At 40.7% G+C, this 19,989-nt stretch overlaps 1 protein-coding gene across 2 annotated transcripts in view; it reads left to right on the top strand.

Moving 5' to 3' along the window:
• The first annotated feature begins 499 nt into the window (after positions 1 to 499).
• PLAAT1 (phospholipase A and acyltransferase 1) overlaps positions 500 to 19,989 on the top strand; it is a 28,982-nt gene continuing 9,492 nt past the window's right edge. Inside the window, exons 1-4 of one of the 2 annotated variants that reach the window (XM_055568680.1) lie at positions 500 to 3,074; positions 10,876 to 11,009; positions 11,618 to 11,756; positions 17,725 to 17,993. In XM_055568680.1, the coding sequence (XP_055424655.1) occupies positions 10,947 to 11,009; positions 11,618 to 11,756; positions 17,725 to 17,993 (471 nt within the window). In that variant the 5' untranslated portion in view covers positions 500 to 3,074; positions 10,876 to 10,946. Of the gene's footprint in view, positions 3,075 to 3,325; positions 3,555 to 10,875; positions 11,010 to 11,617; positions 11,757 to 17,724; positions 17,994 to 19,989 lie in introns of those variants that run through there. The other variant, XM_055568679.1, reaches the window with a different exon arrangement.

Genomic DNA, 19,989 nt, shown 5'->3' with positions numbered 1-19,989 from the left:
ATGTACTGCATAAGGACTCAGTAGGGAAACAGATTTCTAGTTCCAACCATATTGACCAAGAATGTACAAAACCCATTGAATGAGAGGCTCAAGAACTCCATACCAAAATGCAATCTGAGCAGACATGTTGCCTGCATAGTCAAGTAGAGAAAAAAAGCTTTTATTTTTTGCAGCATTGACTTTGGGAGCAGCATTGGAAGTATATGCTTGTCTCCACTCTCATCTGTTATGCTCTTGTAGCCAAAAACCTCTGCGTCGTCTCAGCAAGTATCTCAGTTAAGGTCATGAGATCATCACATCATTTTTGCATGAAGTCTCATTCACCATGTATTTGTACAGGCCTTTTGTTTTTGCAGTTTTTTCACCTAAAAGGAAGACATTGCTTTTAATATCTAACAAAAGAGGGAGTCTGGGTAGAGGATGAGCTCTTTTTAAAATTCATTATTAACTGGAGGATAATTGCTTTACAATGTTTTATTGGTTTCTGCTGTATAACAATGTGAATCAGCCATAAGTATACATATATCCCCTCCCTTCTGAACCTTCATCCCACTGCCCCCCATCCCACCTCCTTAGATTGTCACAGAGCACGTCATTGAGCTCCTTGTGTTATACAGCAACTTCCCACCAGCTGTCTGTTTTGCATATGGTAATGTATATGTCTCAGTGCTACTCTCTCAATTCATGCCATTCTCTCCTTCTCTTGCTGTGCCCACAAGTCTGTTCTCTATGTCTGCATCTCTATTCCTGACCTACAAACAGGTTCATGAGTACCATCTTTTTGAATTCCATGTATATATGTTAATATATGATATTTGTTTTCTCTTTCTGACTTACTTCATTTCATATAACAGGCTGTAGGTTCATCTACCTCAGTTCAACTGACTCAAATTCATCCCTTTTTATGGCTGAGTAATATTTCATTGTATATATGTACCACAACTTCTTTATCCATTCATCTGTCAGTGGACATCTAGGCTGTGAGGAAGAGCTCTTGACTAAGAGACCTGATATGGACCCTTCCCAGGGGGAGGCCCTGAGTGAGGAACTCCATGGCTCAGGCCTCAGAGTGACTGCCAGAACCTGAAGAATCATGTGTTTGTTGTCAGGCTCAAACGAGAGAAAGAATAGGAAAGTGCTTTGCTACTTGTAAAATATGCATTAAAAAATAGAGTTCTTCCGGATAAACAACAAGGTCCTAATGTATAGCACAGGAAACTATATTCAAGACCCTGTGATAAACCGTAATGGAAAAGGATATAAAAAAGAATGTCTACATGTGTACAACTGAGTTACCTTGCTGTGCAGCAGAGATTAGCACAATGTTGTAAATCAGCTCTTCTTCTATTAAAAACTAAACCAAACCAAGAGTTCTTTTGAGGAGTAACGTCACACATTGCCAATTGATTTTAGAGTCCATATGTTAACAAGGCAAATAATGATTCTTGTTAACACTGGGCTTTTGCTGGACTTTATTCATTTTACAACAAACATGATAAAAGTATCTCCATTATGGTTATTTCAATATGTTTCAACCCTTTCACCTAACTAGGCAGCAACTTAAAGTGTCATCCATGTGGTGCTTCACTTAATATAATAGCCAAAATAATGGGAATTAGTTATTTGGTTGTAATCTAATACCTGGTCCCATCACATATCATGTACAGCCCTTGACATCCCAGGACTACAACTCTGGATTCAGGCAAACTGGCTATTACTACCCTATGTTAATTCCTCATTCTTTCCGGATACAAATTTTAATTCTGTACTGTTCATCCATAGAGTACCACTGGGGAGTGGTATTAAGTATTCTCCAATCTGTAGAAAGGAAGAGAGAACTCAGAGTTCTCCTGAACAACAAAGCTTTCTCTGTTTCTCCTACAAATTCCATTCAGGCATCAAATTGAATTTACTCTTAACCGAATGCATTTTATCTATACCTGGCAGGGATCTAGAAGTAAAACTACAAGATTTATTTCATTTTAATTCTATCATGATGCATTTAATCACAAATACCCCCAAAAAATGAAAAGATAATTTATCATTTTGTTCTGACTGAGCAACCCTCCTTGGTTCATATTCATGAATCTATAATGCAGGGAGGAGAGCTGATGATTAAGTGTCCGATTAGAGAAAACAGATTAACCTGGCAAACATAATAAATTTAGCTCATAAGCAGGATGGCTTTATAAATGCTCACAATAACTCTCCTGCATAAAATCATGAACCACAGCCTTCAGTGATGACTCAATTGAAATAGTTGGGGAACATAAAGCAAATGCACGTTTATGGAGCTCTTTTTGACACATTAAAAGAACACTGAAAGCTATATCTAATTCAGTTTATAACTCTAAAAATACACTAAACAGGGAACAGGTAGGAAAAATATAAACTCATAAAAATAAAGCTACACTCTCGTGTTCGAGTTTCTACTTTATCAATAAATATGTCTAGATTCCAAGTGTTTTCAATGTCTACTGATTAATTTCCAAAGATGTCAAAGCCAGACCTCAATTTCAAAACCTGCAGATTCACCCTTAACCTTCACCACAGAACCTGGCTCCTTTATAAAGGCGGCTGCATGTTTAGGTAGTTCTTATTCCATCGGGACAAAACAACATAAAATTAGAGAGCTAGTTCAGCCTTTGAATCAGTAGGGAAAAAATCCTTTCTTTTAGCTGAGAGTCCACTTATATCAGAGTAAAAATCTAGGTTAGGACGACTTGTTTGAAGGCAAGTCCTTGTGCTGTGCTCCAGAAGGTTCACTTAGCAGTCTGTGGGCCTTCCTTACTTAGCTGGTTTGTTTTCCTGGCCTCCCTTTTTTAGCAAGGAGAAAATGGATACCCTTCACGCTCAGCTTTATTTTTAAACTCTCATGGCTTTATTCCTGGAGGCCTGAAAGAGAGTCAGATAGGTGCTGCCCTGTCACATGCACCCAGGTCACACTGAATAAAAGACCTGCTCTGCTCCTCTAAATAGAAGCAGACCCTTGTCAGGGGCGGGGCAGGGGATGTGAGGGAGGGGAGTTGGCTGCCTCCGAGAGCCTCTTTAAGGAAGGCCGCATCTGGAGCCAGGTAAATTTCTCACTGGAAGAAACGGGGACCTGTGCACCCTTCCTACCTCCGTTCCCCCACTCCGCCCACTTCTGAAGTTGATCCTGGGCTGCAGGGTGGCGACAGGGAGGAGGCCAAAGTGGGTGGGGGGGGGTGTCCATGCGTGTCCCCACAGTCCTGGGCGCTGGATCCGGCTCACAGAATACACCATGTGTGGTGGGAAGGAGGAAGGTTTTTTAAGGTCACTGCTTCCTTCCCCTCCCCTTTCCCCATTACCCTCCCCCCACCCCCAGCTTAGACTGAGGTGCTTTCTTGGGGCACAGGGACCAGGACCCTTTTCTACTGACTCCGAGGGTCTGTATAGAGCTAGGAGGGGGCGCACTTCGAGCGGATGCAGTGTGTATTCATGCTTACATTTCTGGGCTCAACAAGACAAGTTAACTGGACAACCTCCGCGCCTTGACCAGCCAGGACGTCCCAGTGGCGGGGCGCGGTTCCTTGGTTAGTTCCCGCGCTGGGGCTGCGCCTCGGCTGTAGGATTTGTGTGTGTGCCTGTGCGGGCGGAGGGCAGGTGTTCTGTGGGGGCTCCCAGGAGTGCGGCGTTGGGGGTGATGGAGACGTGTGCGGAGTCGGGGGCGAGCCAGCTGAGGGAACTCTGGCGGCGGCGCGGGCCGGCCGGCTGGGCGGGCGGCAGGAGCGGCGAGCGTGCGTGCGCGGCAGCGTCGGGGCGCCGGGAAGTCTCCGCGCGACAGGGTGGAGTTGGCGCTGGAGGCCGCCCTGGTTACCGGTAGACGGCCACTGCCGCCTTGACCTCCCCCCAGGTGGAGGGGAGCCCCGGCCGTTAGCGGGAGGGGCAGCAGCGGTGAGGCCGGCGCGACCTCAGGACCCTCGCCGCTGCCACTGGAGGGGACACCAAGCCGGCGTCAGAGTGAGGTGTCCTAGGGATGGGGAGGGAAGCCTGCTAGGCCCCCAGACAGCCTTGCTGAACCTGTCAGACGAGAGCCCCAAGAACCAGTGGAGAGCATGTAATTTCACCCACATCTTTTCTTTCTTTTTTTTTTTTTTAAGAGGCCACAGGGAAAGAGAGACTCGCTTTCCCAAATCACACAGCTATCAAATGGCAAAACAGGGACTGGACCTGGTCTTGCTTACCAAAGCCTCTATCCCTTGTGTGTGTGTGTGTGAGGTGGGGGTGGTGGTGGTGGTGGTCGTGGGGTGCGCAGGGGGGTGGTAAGTCGCTTCAGTTGTATCCGACTCTGGGACACTATGGACTGTAGCCTGCCAGGCTCCTCTGTCCAAGGGATTCTCCAGGCAAGAACACTGGAATGGGTTGCCATGCCCTCCTTCAGGGGATCTTCCCGACCCAGGGGTGGAACCCGCATCACTTTATGTCTCCTGCATTGGCAGGCGAGTTCTTTATCACTGTTGCTGTTGTTCAGTCGCTCAGACTTTTTGCAACCCCATGTATGCCAGGCTTCCCTGTCCTTCACCATCTCCCAGAGCTTGCTCAAACTCATGTCCATTGAATTGGTGATGCCATCAGACCATCTCATCCTCTGTTGTCCCCTTGTCCTCCTGCCTTCAGTCTTTTCCAGCATCAGATCCTCATGGAAATGAGTTATAATATAAACCTTTATTATTATGCTCTGTTAGGCTTTGGAACAACCAATGGTGATACCACTTTGACATTCAGAACTGTTAAATGTAATTTATGTGCTGGAAAAGCCCAGCCATTCTCTTATCCCTCAGCTTGGAATCCTCATTCCTTAATTTATTAAACATTCTGGGCAGTTATTTGAGCCAGATAAGCTCTGCAGCAAACTGAAGGTGTAGAGGTAAACAGGAACCGGCCCTCTGCATGGAGCAGAAAATTCCCTAGACACCAATAAGGGATGCAGGTGTGGGAAACATAGTGGGTGTTAAGAGAAAGGAGCAGTGGTAATTTGGAAGCACACAGTCAGTTCTGGCTGAGTGGAGGAAGACCCTGGGGAGGAGATGGTATCTGATCTGGACCTTTAAGAGTGGGTCATTTGGAAATGATCAGCAAATGCCAAGTAGAAATTTCGTTACTAGCAACGTAACTCCAGGTGAAAGTGAGGAATACTGGTCTGATTTGCTTAGAACATAGGGATGAATAAGGAGTCCAAGATTACAGATGGGGTGCGATGCAGACTCAACATGAGGATCCATGGAGGGGTTCCAGGCAAGGAATGACTGGGCAGTGGCTGAGGAAGGTTCATCAGACTGGGACGTGGAACCCTCAGCTGTAGGGAGAAGATGTTGGACCAAGGATCCTTGCAGCTCTGAGAGTTTGTGAAGTAGCCAATCTGGGAACAGGGAGATTTGTGGAACCATCTCAATGTGGCAGGGCTATGGATGAAATGTGCTGCTGGAGTGGGAAAGGGTCCAAATTGAATTGGGAGACTTTTGGACTATAAGGATAGCCCGTGATCATGTTTCAGACCACCGATAGCGTCCTTGGGAGTAGTTTGTGAAAAAGTGCTTTTAGTATTCTCGTAGCACAGGTGGCTCCATGGACATGAGCAGCAGTTAATCAGCCTGTCCCTCTCTGTGCAGGGGCCTGTTATTTCTTTTGATGTATCCCTGGGGACCTACAGGGAGCTATAAACAGGGCAGCTTGTTTTGGCAGTTGAAAAAGGAAATTTCTTGCATAAAGATTACAGACTTACTTTCTTGTCACTCTTTATTATAAACTAGTCAAACAATTCTGTGCAGATGAACTGTTAAAATGAAGTATTTTTACCTTAAAGGTGACACACACAGCTTTCAGCAGACGACTTAAAAATGTATCTTTAATTGGTTCTGAATTATTGTCTTTCAGAAGCACGACATGACATACTTGGGCTTGAATGAAATGGGTGGATGGCCATGAAAATAAAATTATTCAAGCAGACAGGTTTTAGACATTTCTCTAAGATATGAGTCTGGGAACCTTCTAAATGCATCTAGAACCTTCTCATCTTGACACCTCCCCTGCAGAAGAGCAGGGGTTCCCTAAGGCTCCACTTCCGATGACTCACTGGTTCCATGTATGAATGTTTAAAACCTTCCTATGTTGTTTTATGAAATACACATTCTGTATGCTTTTGCAGCTTCTTTATCTGATGGATATTTGAGGAGAGGGGAAAGATGAAATTTTGTTTTGTAGCAGTTCCTTTGGTCAATGATGTTAATCAGTGATGTAAGGAAGGAGCATGCAGTCTGGAAAACAAAGAGACTTGGGAGTGAATTATAGTTCTGTCACTATCTGTGTGACTTTAGTTCTGATACTTAAATCATATGAGTCTCTTGTTTCCTCATCTGTAAAAAGGTGATGGTAATCATCAGGTCACAAATGTCACCCGATCTCAAAGGTCAGTTAGGGAGGAGATACAGCACACATGGGGACAAGCAGTTTAGGATAAAGAAGAGCCTGACCTAGGTGTCGGCTGATCTAAGTCCACATGTGGGTTCTGCCCTTTCCCACTGTGTGACTTTGTATGAGTCCCTGAACTGTGGTAAATGTCAGATTCCTCATCTTTAAAACGGGGGAAATAATTATATCTACTTTGTGGGGTTGGTTTGAGGATTGCACAGTTACTGGGAAACAGAATGAGATAAACACTGGAGATCAAAGAGAACTTGGAAGGCCTCTTTTCCCTACCACCATCTTCCCCACCTCCCATAGAAATCTTCTTTTTATTGACTGTGACTGTATTTAAAGATCTTCAGTGACAGGGACTGCTATCTGTACAAGGTCCTCCATTTCATTGTTAGATCACCTTCAATGTAAGAAGAATTTTTCTCATATACAGCTAAAAGCTGTCTCAGTGTAATTTCCACATATTGATCCTCTTCTCAGTGGGAAAAAATACAGTGAATTTTCTTTTTCTGTTAAAGATTTTTATTTTGAGGTAACTATAGATTCACATGCAGTTGTAAGAAATAATGCAGAGAGATCCCTTGTACCATTGCCTGCTTTTTCCCAGTGGCAACTTCTTGCAAAACCACACTGCAGTATCACAAACAGGTTATTGACATGGACCACATGGAGAGGCAGAGTATTCCACCACCTCTAACATCTCTCATATGTTGCCTTTTTATAGCCACACCCACTTCCTTTTTACCACTTCCTTAACCCCTGGCAACCACTATTCATTCTCTATTTTTGTAATTTGGTCATGTCAAGGATGTTGTATATAGATGGAATTATATATATAACGTGTTGTGTCATTGGCTTTTTTCACTCAGCACAGTTCTCTGGAGATTCATCCTGGTTACGCTGTTGCATTTGTCAGCAGTTTGTTCCTTTTTATTTCTTAGTAATGTTTCATGCTGTGGATGTGCCACAAATTGTTTATTGTTCACCCATGGAAGATCATCTGGGATGTACCAGTTTGGGACTATTATGCTATAATAGGTTTTTGTATAGGTTTTATACAGGTTTTTGAGTCAATATAAGTCTAATGTCTTCAATCTCTGGAGTAAATATGTAGGAGTGTAAGTGCTGGATCATATGGTAGTTATAAGGGCTTCCTTGGTGATTCAGTGGTAAAGAATCTGCCTGCAATGCAGGAGACATGGGTCCCATCCCTGGGTTGGGGAGATCCCCTGGGGGAGGACTTGGCAACCCACTCTAGTATTCTTACCTGGAGAATCCCATGGATAGAGGAGCCTGGCAGGCTACAGTCCATGGGGTTGCAAAGAATCGGACATGACTGAAGCAACTTATGCACGCACACATGGTAGTTATGAGTTACATTTTTAAAGGAATTTCTAGACTGCTTTGAGTGACTGCAACATTTTATATTTTCACCAGCACTGAGTGAATGATTCAGTAACTCTACATCCCTGCCAGAATTTTCTCTGGTCACAGTTTTTTTATTTTAGCTATTGTGATAGGTAAGTAGTGCTATCGTGGTTTTAATCCAAATTTCCCTAATTGCTAATGATGTAACATGGCTTGCTTGACATCTGTGTCTCTTCTTTGACAAAATGTGTCATTGTGTATTTTGCTCAGATTCTAACTGTAGTCTTTTCTTTTTAATGGTTAAGTTTTGAGTGTTCTTTTTATGTTCTTGATGTTGGTCCTTTCTTGGACATGTGGTTTTCAAAAATATTCTTCTGCTTCATAGCTTATCTTTTTTGTCATTTTAGCCGAATCTTTTGTGTTGCAAAAGTTTGACATTTTGAGGACATCAAATTTGTCAGTTTTCCCTTTTATGAATAGTACTTTTGGTATCAGTTTCCCAGGTAGAGCAGTGCTAAAGAATCCACCTGCCAATGCAGGAGATACAAGAGATGCTGACTAGGTCTCTGGGTCAAGAAGATTCCCTGGAGAAGGAAGTGGCAACCCTCTCCAGTGTTCCTGCCTGGGAAATCCCATGGACAGAGGAGCCTGGCGGGCTGCAGTCCATGGAGTCGCAAAGAGTTGGACATGACTGAGCACACATATGCACACTTCTGGTATCAAGTCTAAGAAATCTTTGTTTACCCTGGAGCCTGAGGATTTCCTCCTATCTGTTTTTCTTCTTTATATTTTATAGTTTTATATTTTGCATATAAGTCCCAAAGTGACAGAAGTAGCATAGAGAAGACCTGAAGCAAGAAATCATATCTCTCACACTTAGGCCAGTTATTTTTTTCCCTCCACGTTTTATAATTCAAGGATTTCAGTGAGTATTTTTCAGAAATTGGCATTTGCTACTATCATTTTAGCTGTAAAATGGGATAATAACATAATAAACTCAAATCATGGTAGATTTTTAAAAAAATTAATTAGGGTTAATTGAGATAGTGCACTTGAAAAAAAAAAACATGCTATACTACAAAGTACTTCTGTTCAAATGGTGGTTATTATTGTAAGCTTGGCTAGGTCTCTGAATGCTAACAGGCAGCTGTGTGTGCTTGCTGCTTCCTATTCATGGGAAATGTGTTTGTTTATATCATAGTATAGTATCTATTTTTCCTTTTAGTGCCCATGTGGCCAAATTTTGAACTGCCATTTTAATAAGACTCAAGCATATTTGAGAGGGTGGTTAGACTTAACGGTTTCCATAAAGTTGTTTTAATAGTTGTTTTTCAACAGATGGACAGCTTGCATTTGGCCTCATTTCTGTGACAGGGTGATGATTGAACTTTTCAACAGATGGCATACAAATACTTGAGAAAACACCCTCCCAATATTAATTGTTGTAAAAAAAGACTTTTAGCGTGCCAGGGAAATAATAGTCTGTATTCCCAAGTCCTTTGCCTATGCTATTATAATTATAATTTAGATGATTTGGAAGTTTCCCTTTCTGGCACTGGGGTTTATTTTGTAAATGAGTATCTACATTAGAGTGAGAGATGCCGAGGAATACTCTGTTGTCAATTAGATGTTCAACATGGATATAGCATAAAATCCCTTTTTGATTATCAATGAATGTACATAACTTCCTTTTACTGAGTCATTCTGCTTCAATGCTATACATAGGAAGTGTAATGTTCCATAAAAATCACCCAGCAGAGACTTATATGTTCTTTCTTAAAAATACTCTCTTCCAAGGAAAAAAATCACCAAACTGAGAATTTTCAGACATACACATTAATATGATGAACTTCCTAAACTTCAAAATTGTCTCCTTTCTGCCTCAACTACTTTGCACTTGTTTTGGATTCAAAAATGAAGAATTAGACAGTAAGCAGGGCAGTTGAGGAGTGGTGGAAATCTGGAGGGTGTTTGTGGTTGTCACAGGAACAAGGAGCATTTACTGATATTTAGTGGGTATGTTGCTGAACCTGGGTTTGGGTCCTCTTGCTTGACATGCAGCAAAGTCAATCTCCTGAGACTGGGTTGTGATGAAGGAAAGTATAGCATTCATTGCATGGTGCCAAGTAAGAAGAATGGGCAGTTCATGCTGAAAAGATCTGAACTCCCCAATGGCTTTCAGAGAAGGGTGTTTAAAGGCAAGGTGAGGGAGGGGCCACAGGCTGTGTGATCAGCTTATGCTCAGTTCTTATATTGGATAGTATCCAATGTGAAGTTTCAAAGATGATTAATCTTGTGGATGATTTCAACCATTTGGGGGTCTATATGCTTGAGGTCAGTAGTTTTCACCTGTAAAAACAATTTAGGAATGTGAGATCTTTATCTTTCAAGGAACTAGGAGTTTGGTGACTCTACCATGTGGCTGATTTATAGTCTAAATTGTTACCAGTTTCCCCACTCAACAGCTATTCCTTTTTTCTACCTTTTCACATTTCCTAATCATTAACTCTTCTTTTAAATTCACTAACTCTTTTTTTGAATAGAAATTATAACAAAAAAATATTTGTGGGGAATATCCCAAAGATTAGCTGTTTAATTGAGACAGTTGAAACATATATACTACTTGTTATGTGCCAACTACTTCTTTACTTATTTTAAATTTAGTTTTAATTGGAGAATAGTTGCCTTACAGTGTTGTGTTGGTTTATGCTGTGAACAGTGAAAGTGAAGTCACTCAGTCGTGTCTGACTCTTTGCGACCCCATAGACTGAGGAGCCTGTAGGCTACGGGCTCCTCTGACCATGGGATTTTCCAGGCAAGAACACTGGAGTGGGTTGTAATTTCCTTCTCCAGGAGATCTTCCCAACCCAGGAATTGAACCTGGGTCTCCCGCATTGTAGGCAGATACTTTACCATCTGAGCCGCGAGGGAAGTGCTTGGTTTATGCCATACACCTAATCATTAACTCTTGAGCCAGCCTCTTGAGACTCAGGGGAGGTCTGGGAGACTCAGATAAAGCTAAAGACTTTTACTTCAAAGGACAGTGACACGGGGAATTGTATATGGTTTCAGGCAGAGGCAAGTGTGCCTAAGTCTGCACAGCACAGTTCAGCACAAGGAAGAAAGGTCCTGTGTCTTACAGTATGCCTGGATATCAGACTGGACACTCTTCTGAGCCTGGAACTTGTGTCTGCTTAAAACACAGAGTAAGTTTTGCAATTCAAGGTTTTTGCTTTTTTTTTTTTTTTTGCACAGAATGTTAGTGTCTACAAACCTCTTCTTTTTGATTTTACTATGTTGCTATATGAAAGGCTGAAAGACTCTGATCTTCTACTTCTAAACCCTGATGTATTTTATTATAAGTGCTTTATTATATTTTTGGGTATTCATGAACTGAGCATTTACACAGTAAAACAAGTATTATTACAAATTTACTTCCCCTTTCTATTCCAAATAGGGTATCATATTAATTTTTGAAATCTTGTGTATAGGTAAATTACATTATCCATGAATTTCTGGATTTAAAGAGAAAATTATGAAATGCTTATTATAACAAAGGAGCCCTGGGGTTAATCAGTATCAGAAGCATTGCTGTAGAAAATTAAGCAATAGCTGACAAATTCTTTCTCTGCTTGCCTGTATGTGCACACATAATTCTGTGCTGGAATCATTCAAAGGACAGTGGTGTGAGTCTAAATATTTAATAAGGGATGCAATCCCAATAAAGTCTGTATTGTTATGTTTCTATAGAAGCCTTGAACTGATTTTCTTTTGGCAAGTCATATCAGTTAGATCTTGGTGTCTGTCATTGCAGATGGCATTTAATGATTGCTTTAGTTTGAGCTATCCTGGCAATCCTCAGCCAGGGGATTTGATTGAAGTGTTTCGTCCTTGTTATCAACATTGGGCACTGTACTTGGGTGATGGGTATGTTATCAACATAGCACCTCTAGGTAAGTTTTGCTTTCTGAAGTTCCTGGGAGTTTTTTAGCTTTCTTGCTACAAGATGTAATCATGAACAAAATCATAAAATAAAACAAACCAGAAATACAATGTACAAACTAGGTACATCCAGCTGATCTAGGTTTTTGGAAGGATATTCTAAGACATCCTGGGGTGTGAAGTCAAGTAGGCCTTAGAAAACATTACTACGAACAAAGCTAGTGGAGGTGATAGAATTCCAGCTGAGCTTTTTCAAATCCTAAAAGATGATGCTGTGAAAGTGCTGCATTCACTATGCCGGCAAATTTGGAAAGCTCAGCAATAGCCGCAGGACTGGAAAAATTAAGTTTTCATTCCAATCCCAAAGAAGGGCAATGCCCAAGAGTATTCAGACTACCATACAATTCACTAATTTCACATGCTAGCAAGATTATGCTCAAAATCCTTCAAGCTAGGCTTCAGCAGTAAGTGAACCTAGAACTTCCAGATGTATAAATGCCAACATCCATTGGATCATAGAGAAAGCAAGGGAATTCCAGAAAAACATCTACTTCTGCTTCACTGACTACACTAGAGCCTTTGACTGTGTGGACCACAACAAACTGTGGAAAATTCTTAAAGAAATGGTAATACTAGACCACCTTACCTGTCTCCTGAGAAGCCTGTATGCTGTATAAGTCAAGAAGCAGTAGTCCGAACTGGACATGGAACAATGGACTGGTTCAGAATTGGGAAAGGAGTACGTCAAGGTTGTATATTGTCACCCTGCTTATTTAATTTATATGCAGAGTACATCATGTGGAATGCTGGTGTCCTGTAGTCGATGGGGTCCCAAAAAGTTGGACACGAGTTAGCGACTGGACAACAATGAACAATTCTAAGGCTAAAGTGGCATTGAAGAAATCACAAAAACCAAGTAACATTAGGATTTTAAACTTATGGATTTAAAAAAAAAAACACAAAAAGTAAATGAACAACAGACTGGTTCCAAATAGGAAAAGGAGTATGTAAAGGCTGTGTATTGTCACCCTGCTTATATGCAGAGTACATCATGAGAAATGCTGGGCTGGAGGAAGCACAAGCTGGAATCAAGATTGCCAGGAGAAATATCAATAACCTCAGATATGCAGATGACACCACACTTATGGCAGAAAGTGAAGAAGAACTAAAGAGCCTCTTGATGAAAATGAAAGAGGAAAGTGAAAAAGTTGGCTTACAGCTCAGCATTCAGAAAACTAAGATCATGGCATCCGGTGTCATCACCTCATGGCAAATAGATTTGGAAACAATGGCTGACTTTATTTTTTTGGGCTCCAAAATAACTGCAGATGGTGATTGCAGCCATGAAATTAAAAGACGCTTACTCCTTGGAAGGAAAGTTACGACCAACCTAGACAACATATTAAAAAGCAGAGACATTACTTTGTCAACAAAGGTCTGTCTAGTCAAGGCTATGGTTTTTCTAGTAGTCACATATGGATGTGAGAGCTGGACTATAAAGAAAGCTGAGCGCCAAAGAAGTGATGCCTTTGAACTGTGGTGTTGGAGAAGACTCTTGAGAGTTCCTTGGACTGCAAAGAGATCCAACCAGTCCATCCTAAAGGAGATCAGTCCTGGGTGTTCATTGGAAGGACTGATGTTGAAGCTGAAACTCCAATACTTTGGCCACCTGATGCAAAGAACTGACTCATTTGAAAAGACTTGATGCTGGGAAAGATTGAAGGCAGGAGGAGAAGGGGACAACAGAGGATGAGATAGTTGGATGGCATCATTGACTCGATGGACATGTGTTTGGGTGAACTCCAGGAGTTGGTGATGGACAGAGAGGCCTGGCATGCTGCAGTTCATGGGGTCGCAAAGAGTTGGACACGACTGAGCGACTGAACTGAACTGAACTGAATCAACTGGGGAAGATATTTGCCACAAATGTGACAAGAGTCAGTGTCTTTATATATAATACAAATAGATTATTTCAATCACTTAATATCTATTTATAGATTTTTCTTGTATGTGCCAAATATTATTCAAATGCTAGGGATACATAAGCCAGTCCCTCCACAGTAGAACTTACATTCTAGTGGAGAGAGAGAGAGGAGACAGAGAGCCTGAGAGAGGGAGTATGAACAGAATACAGAAAGCAATGTTAGATTAGAGATAAGGGATACGGAGAAAATAAATCATAGAAGCAGGATAGGAAGTGCTGGGGAGTTGTAGTTGCTACAGTTTGAAATTAGCTGGTCAGGAAAATCTCATGAGAAAGTAACATTTGAGAAAACTTGAAAGAGGTGAGGAAACCCAGCACATGATATTTGGGGCAAGAGTTTCTTCCTCTTAGGGAACAGCAAATACTCAAATCCCAACAAACAAATGGATAAAAGATTGTGAACAATTTGTAGAAGATGAAATTCTCCAATACCCATTTTTAAAGCATTCAGCTTGTCAGTCATCTAGGAATTACAAAATGATGGATTTTATGCCTCTCACATTAGCAGAATTTTTTTTTAAATTTTATTTTATTTTTAAACTTTACATAATTTTAAAAAATGAAAATCAGTGTTGATAAAAGTATAATGAAATGAACACAGGATATTGTTGATAGAAATACAAGTTGATAAAATCATTTCCCAAAACAATTTAGCAAGATGTATTAAGAGTCTTGAGCTTCCCTGGTGGCTGGGTGGTAAAGAATCCGCCTACAATGCAGGAACTGCAGGAGACATGGGTTTGATCCCTGGGTCGGGAATATCCCATGGAGGAGAGCATGGCCACCCACTCCAGTCTTCTTGCCTGGAGAACTCCATGGACAGAGGAGCCTGGTGGGCTACAGTCCATGGGATCACAAGGAATTGGACATGACTGAAGTGACTTGGCATGCACTCATGTTAAGAGTCTTAAAAGAGTTTCCATGCTCTGATCCTGTAATTTTACCTCTATGAATCTATACTTGGGAAATATTTTTAGAGAACTTATTTAGGATTTGTGTATTAGAGTGTTCACTGCTATCTCATTTATAATGGTTTAAAAAAAGGACAATGGGAAAAAAGTAACTATTGATTTTTTATGGTGGGTTAAAAAAATTAGACAATGGATTAATAAGATTAAAAAGATAATGGTTAAATGAATTATGATTTAGCCTTAGACATTAGGATTTTGTGTTTGGTAGAACTTTTTAGTTGCAAGTAACATAAATCAAATTAGTTCAGACAAAAGGCAAATTCATTGCTTCACTGAAGTAAACTACAGGAAGGGTAGAGATGAGGCTGGTCTCAGGGATACCTGGATCTAGAAGTTTAAACACTATCAAAACTCTTTGTCCCACATCTGCATTCTTTTTGTATATATTTTATTTATTTTCCCAGGCTATGTCTAAGAAGCTGAACTGATGACCCTCGGCATCCTTAGGCTCACATCCTTGTAGGCTGGTGACCCACAGGAGAGAGATACTCCTTGTCTGCTAAAGTTAGAAAAATCATGGAGAATGACTCTTGATTGTCTGGTGTGGGTCCCCTGTCCATTACGGAACCATCACTATGTCCAGGAATGGGACAGTATGACTGGCTTAGACAGAGTCTTTTCTAGAAAGAAAGAAGTAGTGGTAGGATGAGGTGCTAAGCAGACTAAAACAGTGGCCACTTTAACAGCTGAAAGTCATTTCTAGATATCTTTAATTGCACGAAAGATGATCTTGTGTGATAACTATTGGCAAATTACAGATTAAAAATTCAATGTGTAATATGGTATCGAGTTTGCAAGGAAATCATATATACACACATACATGTTAATGTAAACACATACATGTATATTTGCAAGTGATAAAGACAGTATAAATACATTAAAATAATAATGATAGTTATTTCTGGCAGGATAGCAGGTAATTTATATTTAGTGTTTATGCTGTATTTTTCTGTATTTTCTACATGTTTAGAAATGAGTACAAGCTATTAAGAAAAATGTATGCAAATAACAAAGAGCCTAGAATATTTTTTCCCTCGAGATACCTTTAAAAAGAAGTGTTTACAGGCTGAAGTTTTACCATCTTGAGAGCTTCTGAGTACTTTTAATGAAGTGATTTTGGCGAGATTTTGAGCTATTTGCCACTTGTTCTGGAATACTGGAAATGGAAATGGCAAATAAAATGACATTTACGATACAGAGCTATTCATTCTGTAGAGTTTAGTGATTAATACTAAGGAATTCTTTATATTATCTCTGCAGCTTTCACATTTAGAAAACAATATGAGGCTTTTGCGCTGTTTCCTTTTTTTCACATCTTAAGCTCCATACTAATATGGTTCAAGCAGTGAGCTTTGACTGAAATTAAATTCCTGTTTCTGTTAACTACTTGTGTGATGTTCCACAAGCCAGTTTCTCTCTCCACGCTTTGATTTTGTCATCAATAAATTGATTGCTTCAAACTAGTTGATGAGTAATTCTAACTAGGATATACGTGTTCTATGAACTTGTACTGTGTAAGAATTTGGAATATGTAAGGTATTGAAAATGCTACTCCAATGAAAAGGAGTTCAAAGGAGTGAAAAAAAAGAGGAGTAGGAAAAAAAGTTTGCTTTTAGTCATTACTGAAAGGAAAAGTGTCTAAACACTGGTTATATAGCAGCCTTTCATCTCATGGTTTACTTCAATAATGGCCAAGCATAGCAATCTTGGGCAGATAGAGAGGGCCTAGGGCCTGGCTTTAAAGCTGAACACTAAGGAATCACTTTTCCAGTCTCAGATAACAACCATGGCAAGTCAGGATACAGAGATTTGGGGCTGTTTAGGCAAATGCTTGGGAGAAGGCAATGGCAACCCACTCCAGTACTCTTGCCTGGAAAATCCCATGGACGGAGGAGCCTGGTAGGCTGCAGTCCACGGGGTTGCTAGGAGTCAGACACAACTGAGAGACTTCACTTTCACTTTTCACTTTCATGCATTGGAGAAGGAAATGGCAACCCACTCCAGTGTTCTTGCCTGGAGAATCCCAGGGATGGGGGAGCCTGGTGAGCCTGGAGTCTCTGGGGTCGCACAGAGTTGGACATGACTGAAGCAACTTAGCAGCAGGCAAATGCTTACCAATAGAGGCAGTAAGATGGAGTGGTGGGGCACAGGGCGTTGTAACAGGTGGGTGGACCACAGAGAGTGGAGAGTGCCTACTGCATTAGGCTTGGTTTTAGGACTTAGTTTCTTGGCTAAAGGAACTAGCAAAACAAAGACAGGGCTCCAGCTGATCCCAACTGACCCTGTCAAATGCGTAGGGTCCCCAGCAGATTTCAAAGTAAAGCCTGATTAAAAGAACAAGTGTAAAAGCAGAGAGGTGGCTGTAAGAAGTGCAGCTTAGTTGTAAGAGGAGAGCATCAATCTTAACACTCTGCTGCTAAGCCCAAGCATACTAATTTAGAAAGGTTCTGATGCCAAAAAACAGGGGCTTTATAGAAAAAGGGGGCAATGATCTTCTCTATACTATGTTAGAAACATATGCCAAAATCCCTAATAATAATACTAATTGATAGAGAGCTTATACCTCAAGAATGAGTAGATTTTTCACACCCAGTTTGTTCTATATGTTGTTGATTAGTCGCTCAGTCATGTCCGACTCTTTTGCAACCCCGTGGACTATAGCCCACCAGGCTCCTCTGTCCATGGGATTTCCCAGGCAAGAATACTGGAGTAGGTTGCCATGGCCTACTCCAGGGGATCTTCCCAACCCAGGGATCGAGCCCTCATCTCTTATGTCTCCTGCATTGACAGGCAGATTCTTTACTGCTCAGCCACCAGGGAAGCCCAATGGGGAGATAGAAATTTTCAAAAAGTTTTCTTATATTCTCAGTCTTAGAGTATTGAATAAGTGTTATTGGTAAATTAGAGAATGAGGGTTGATGGTTAGTAAGATTAAGTGGTTTCTGGTTTGAGGATAAGTTAGGATGGCATTGGAGTTCACTGGGCTGGATTGTTGTGTTTTGCTAACCAGAATTCTCCTTATAGAGGATGGCATTTCCCCCTCGTTTACAAGTGCCAAGTCTGTATTCAGCAGAAAGGCCCTGGTGAAGATGCAGCTTTTGAAGGATGTTGTTGGAAAAGACACATACAGAATAAACAATAAATATGATGATACATACCCCCCTCTCCCTGTTGAAGAAGTTATCCAACGGTCAGAGTTTATTATTGGGCAAGAGGTGGAATATGACATACTTGTCAACAACTGTGAGCATTTTGTGACTTTGCTTCGATACGGAGAAGGAGTTTCAGAGCAGGTGAGTTTTCTTTAGGAGAAATAAAAATTTCTTACATTGGGAAGATAATAACTACCCAGTCTTGATCAAGTTTTCAGACCTCAAACAAATGGAAAAGAACAAGAATATATGAGAACACTGAAGGACAAAGAAGGGAATTGAATTACCCAAGGTCACTCAGAAAGTTCATGACCAAACAGACGAGAACATTTTGTGTCATGAATCTGGGGCTAGAAGGGACTTGAAGCAGAGTCAAGACCATGTCTTTCTGTCTGTCTTAATGCCCCCGTCCTTCAGTATTTTTTTTTCATTACCGTACCATACAGCAGTTAAATCAGTAACTATATATATTGAAAAGAATGTTGACTTTTTTGAGTGGGAGTTCCTTTGCCAAAAACATAGATGATAGTACTGAGATTCTTTTCCATTAACTGAAAGAGGCTAACTGATACCATGGATTTGTGGATGTCTTCAATTTCCTTGCAACACTAATTTCAAAGAAATGTTGTGCTTTTAAGTGGATCCAACGCTAAAGCATCTGCCTACAATGAGGGAGACCCAGGTTCAATCCCTGGGTTGGGAAGGTCTCCTGGAGAAGGAATGGCAACCCACTCCAGTATTCTTGCCTGGAAAATCCCATGGACAGAGGAGCCTAGTAGGCTACAATCCATGGAGTCACAAAGAGTCAGACACGACTGAGTGACTTCACTTTCACTTTTGATTCATTGAGCTTTTGGATGATTTTTTAGTGGATTAATTGACTTTATTTTTAAAGTAGCTTATAGTTTTGGTATTTACCACCACTGTTCGGTAGTGTAGCAGCTTCCTCACTGAAAGCAAGCTTGATTCAGTTGCCCTTTCCCTACTTACCTTCCCAGCAATTCAGTTGCATCATTGATGTTTTAACCCAAAGATTTATTAAAATTAATATATAAAGGCTCCTAGTATCTTGAAATGGTGGATCTGTTGTATAAATGTCTATTCTAAGGATTGAAATTATAACGCCGCTCACGAAAGCTTGGAAGAATGGAAAATAGAACATAATGAAAGGATACATTTGTTTTTATTAAGAAATAATTTAATTGGAAATTCATTTTTACTAGGAAATACATTACTATAATGAACTATACACATGTAGCAATAAATTGTTTCTGAGCCAAAACACAGAAGATACAGACATAAATATCTGCTCATTTTTGCATTGAAAAGTAGTGTATAGCTAGGAAATAAAGTTGTTAATGATAAAGTTATCCACAGTACTCAATCAGCAATTTTTTAAAATGTGGCTAAATCAAAAGATATTACAGGTCTCTTTTTGCTCTGACTCTTACTTGTACTCTATCTTCTTTTCACCTTTCATACCCAGATAAGACCCATGAAAAAGTAACTATTTTTCAAGAACTAGTAGAACTCTTCTCTAGCAGGTTCTGATGGGTGTAGTAACAGCCTTAAAGACACATTTGAGCTTTGGAATTCTGCTGATCTGAGCTAGAACCCCATCTTCACCACTTCTAACCTGGATAACTTTGGACACGTTTATCAGTTTCCTAATCTGTCAAACAAAGTTGTTTCATAGATTGTAAGAGATTTTTAAAGTCTCTTAGCATGTTCTATTAGCAGCAGCGGCAGCATGTTCTGTTAAATATTATTCATCCCAATAAAAGGTATACTTCCATCGATATTACTTTTTATTTTAGCAATTTTATAGCTCTTTGTTGATACGCTTCAGTAATATTCTGTTGATCTAACAGAAACTGCAGCATTTGAATTACTATTTTTATTACTATCAATAATAGTACTACTAATAGCTAATGTTAGATTTGTTTCTGGGGTCCCTTTAAGGCTCAAGGATCTTGAGCATAGAACAGTTTCCTTGGGAAATGGCTGTGTATTTCCAGTTCAGTTCAGTTCAGTCATTCAGTCGTGTCTGACTCTTTGCGACCCCATGAACTGCAGCACGCTAGGCCTCCCTGCCCATCACCAACTCCCGGAGTTCACCCAAACACATGTCCATAGA

The sequence above is a fragment of the Bubalus kerabau genome, chromosome 2 (assembly GCF_029407905.1).
Source record: "Bubalus kerabau isolate K-KA32 ecotype Philippines breed swamp buffalo chromosome 2, PCC_UOA_SB_1v2, whole genome shotgun sequence".
NCBI lineage: Eukaryota > Metazoa > Chordata > Mammalia > Artiodactyla > Bovidae > Bubalus > Bubalus kerabau.
Note: the sequence above shows the minus strand (reverse complement) of the source record. Positions and strands in the feature narration are given on the sequence as shown.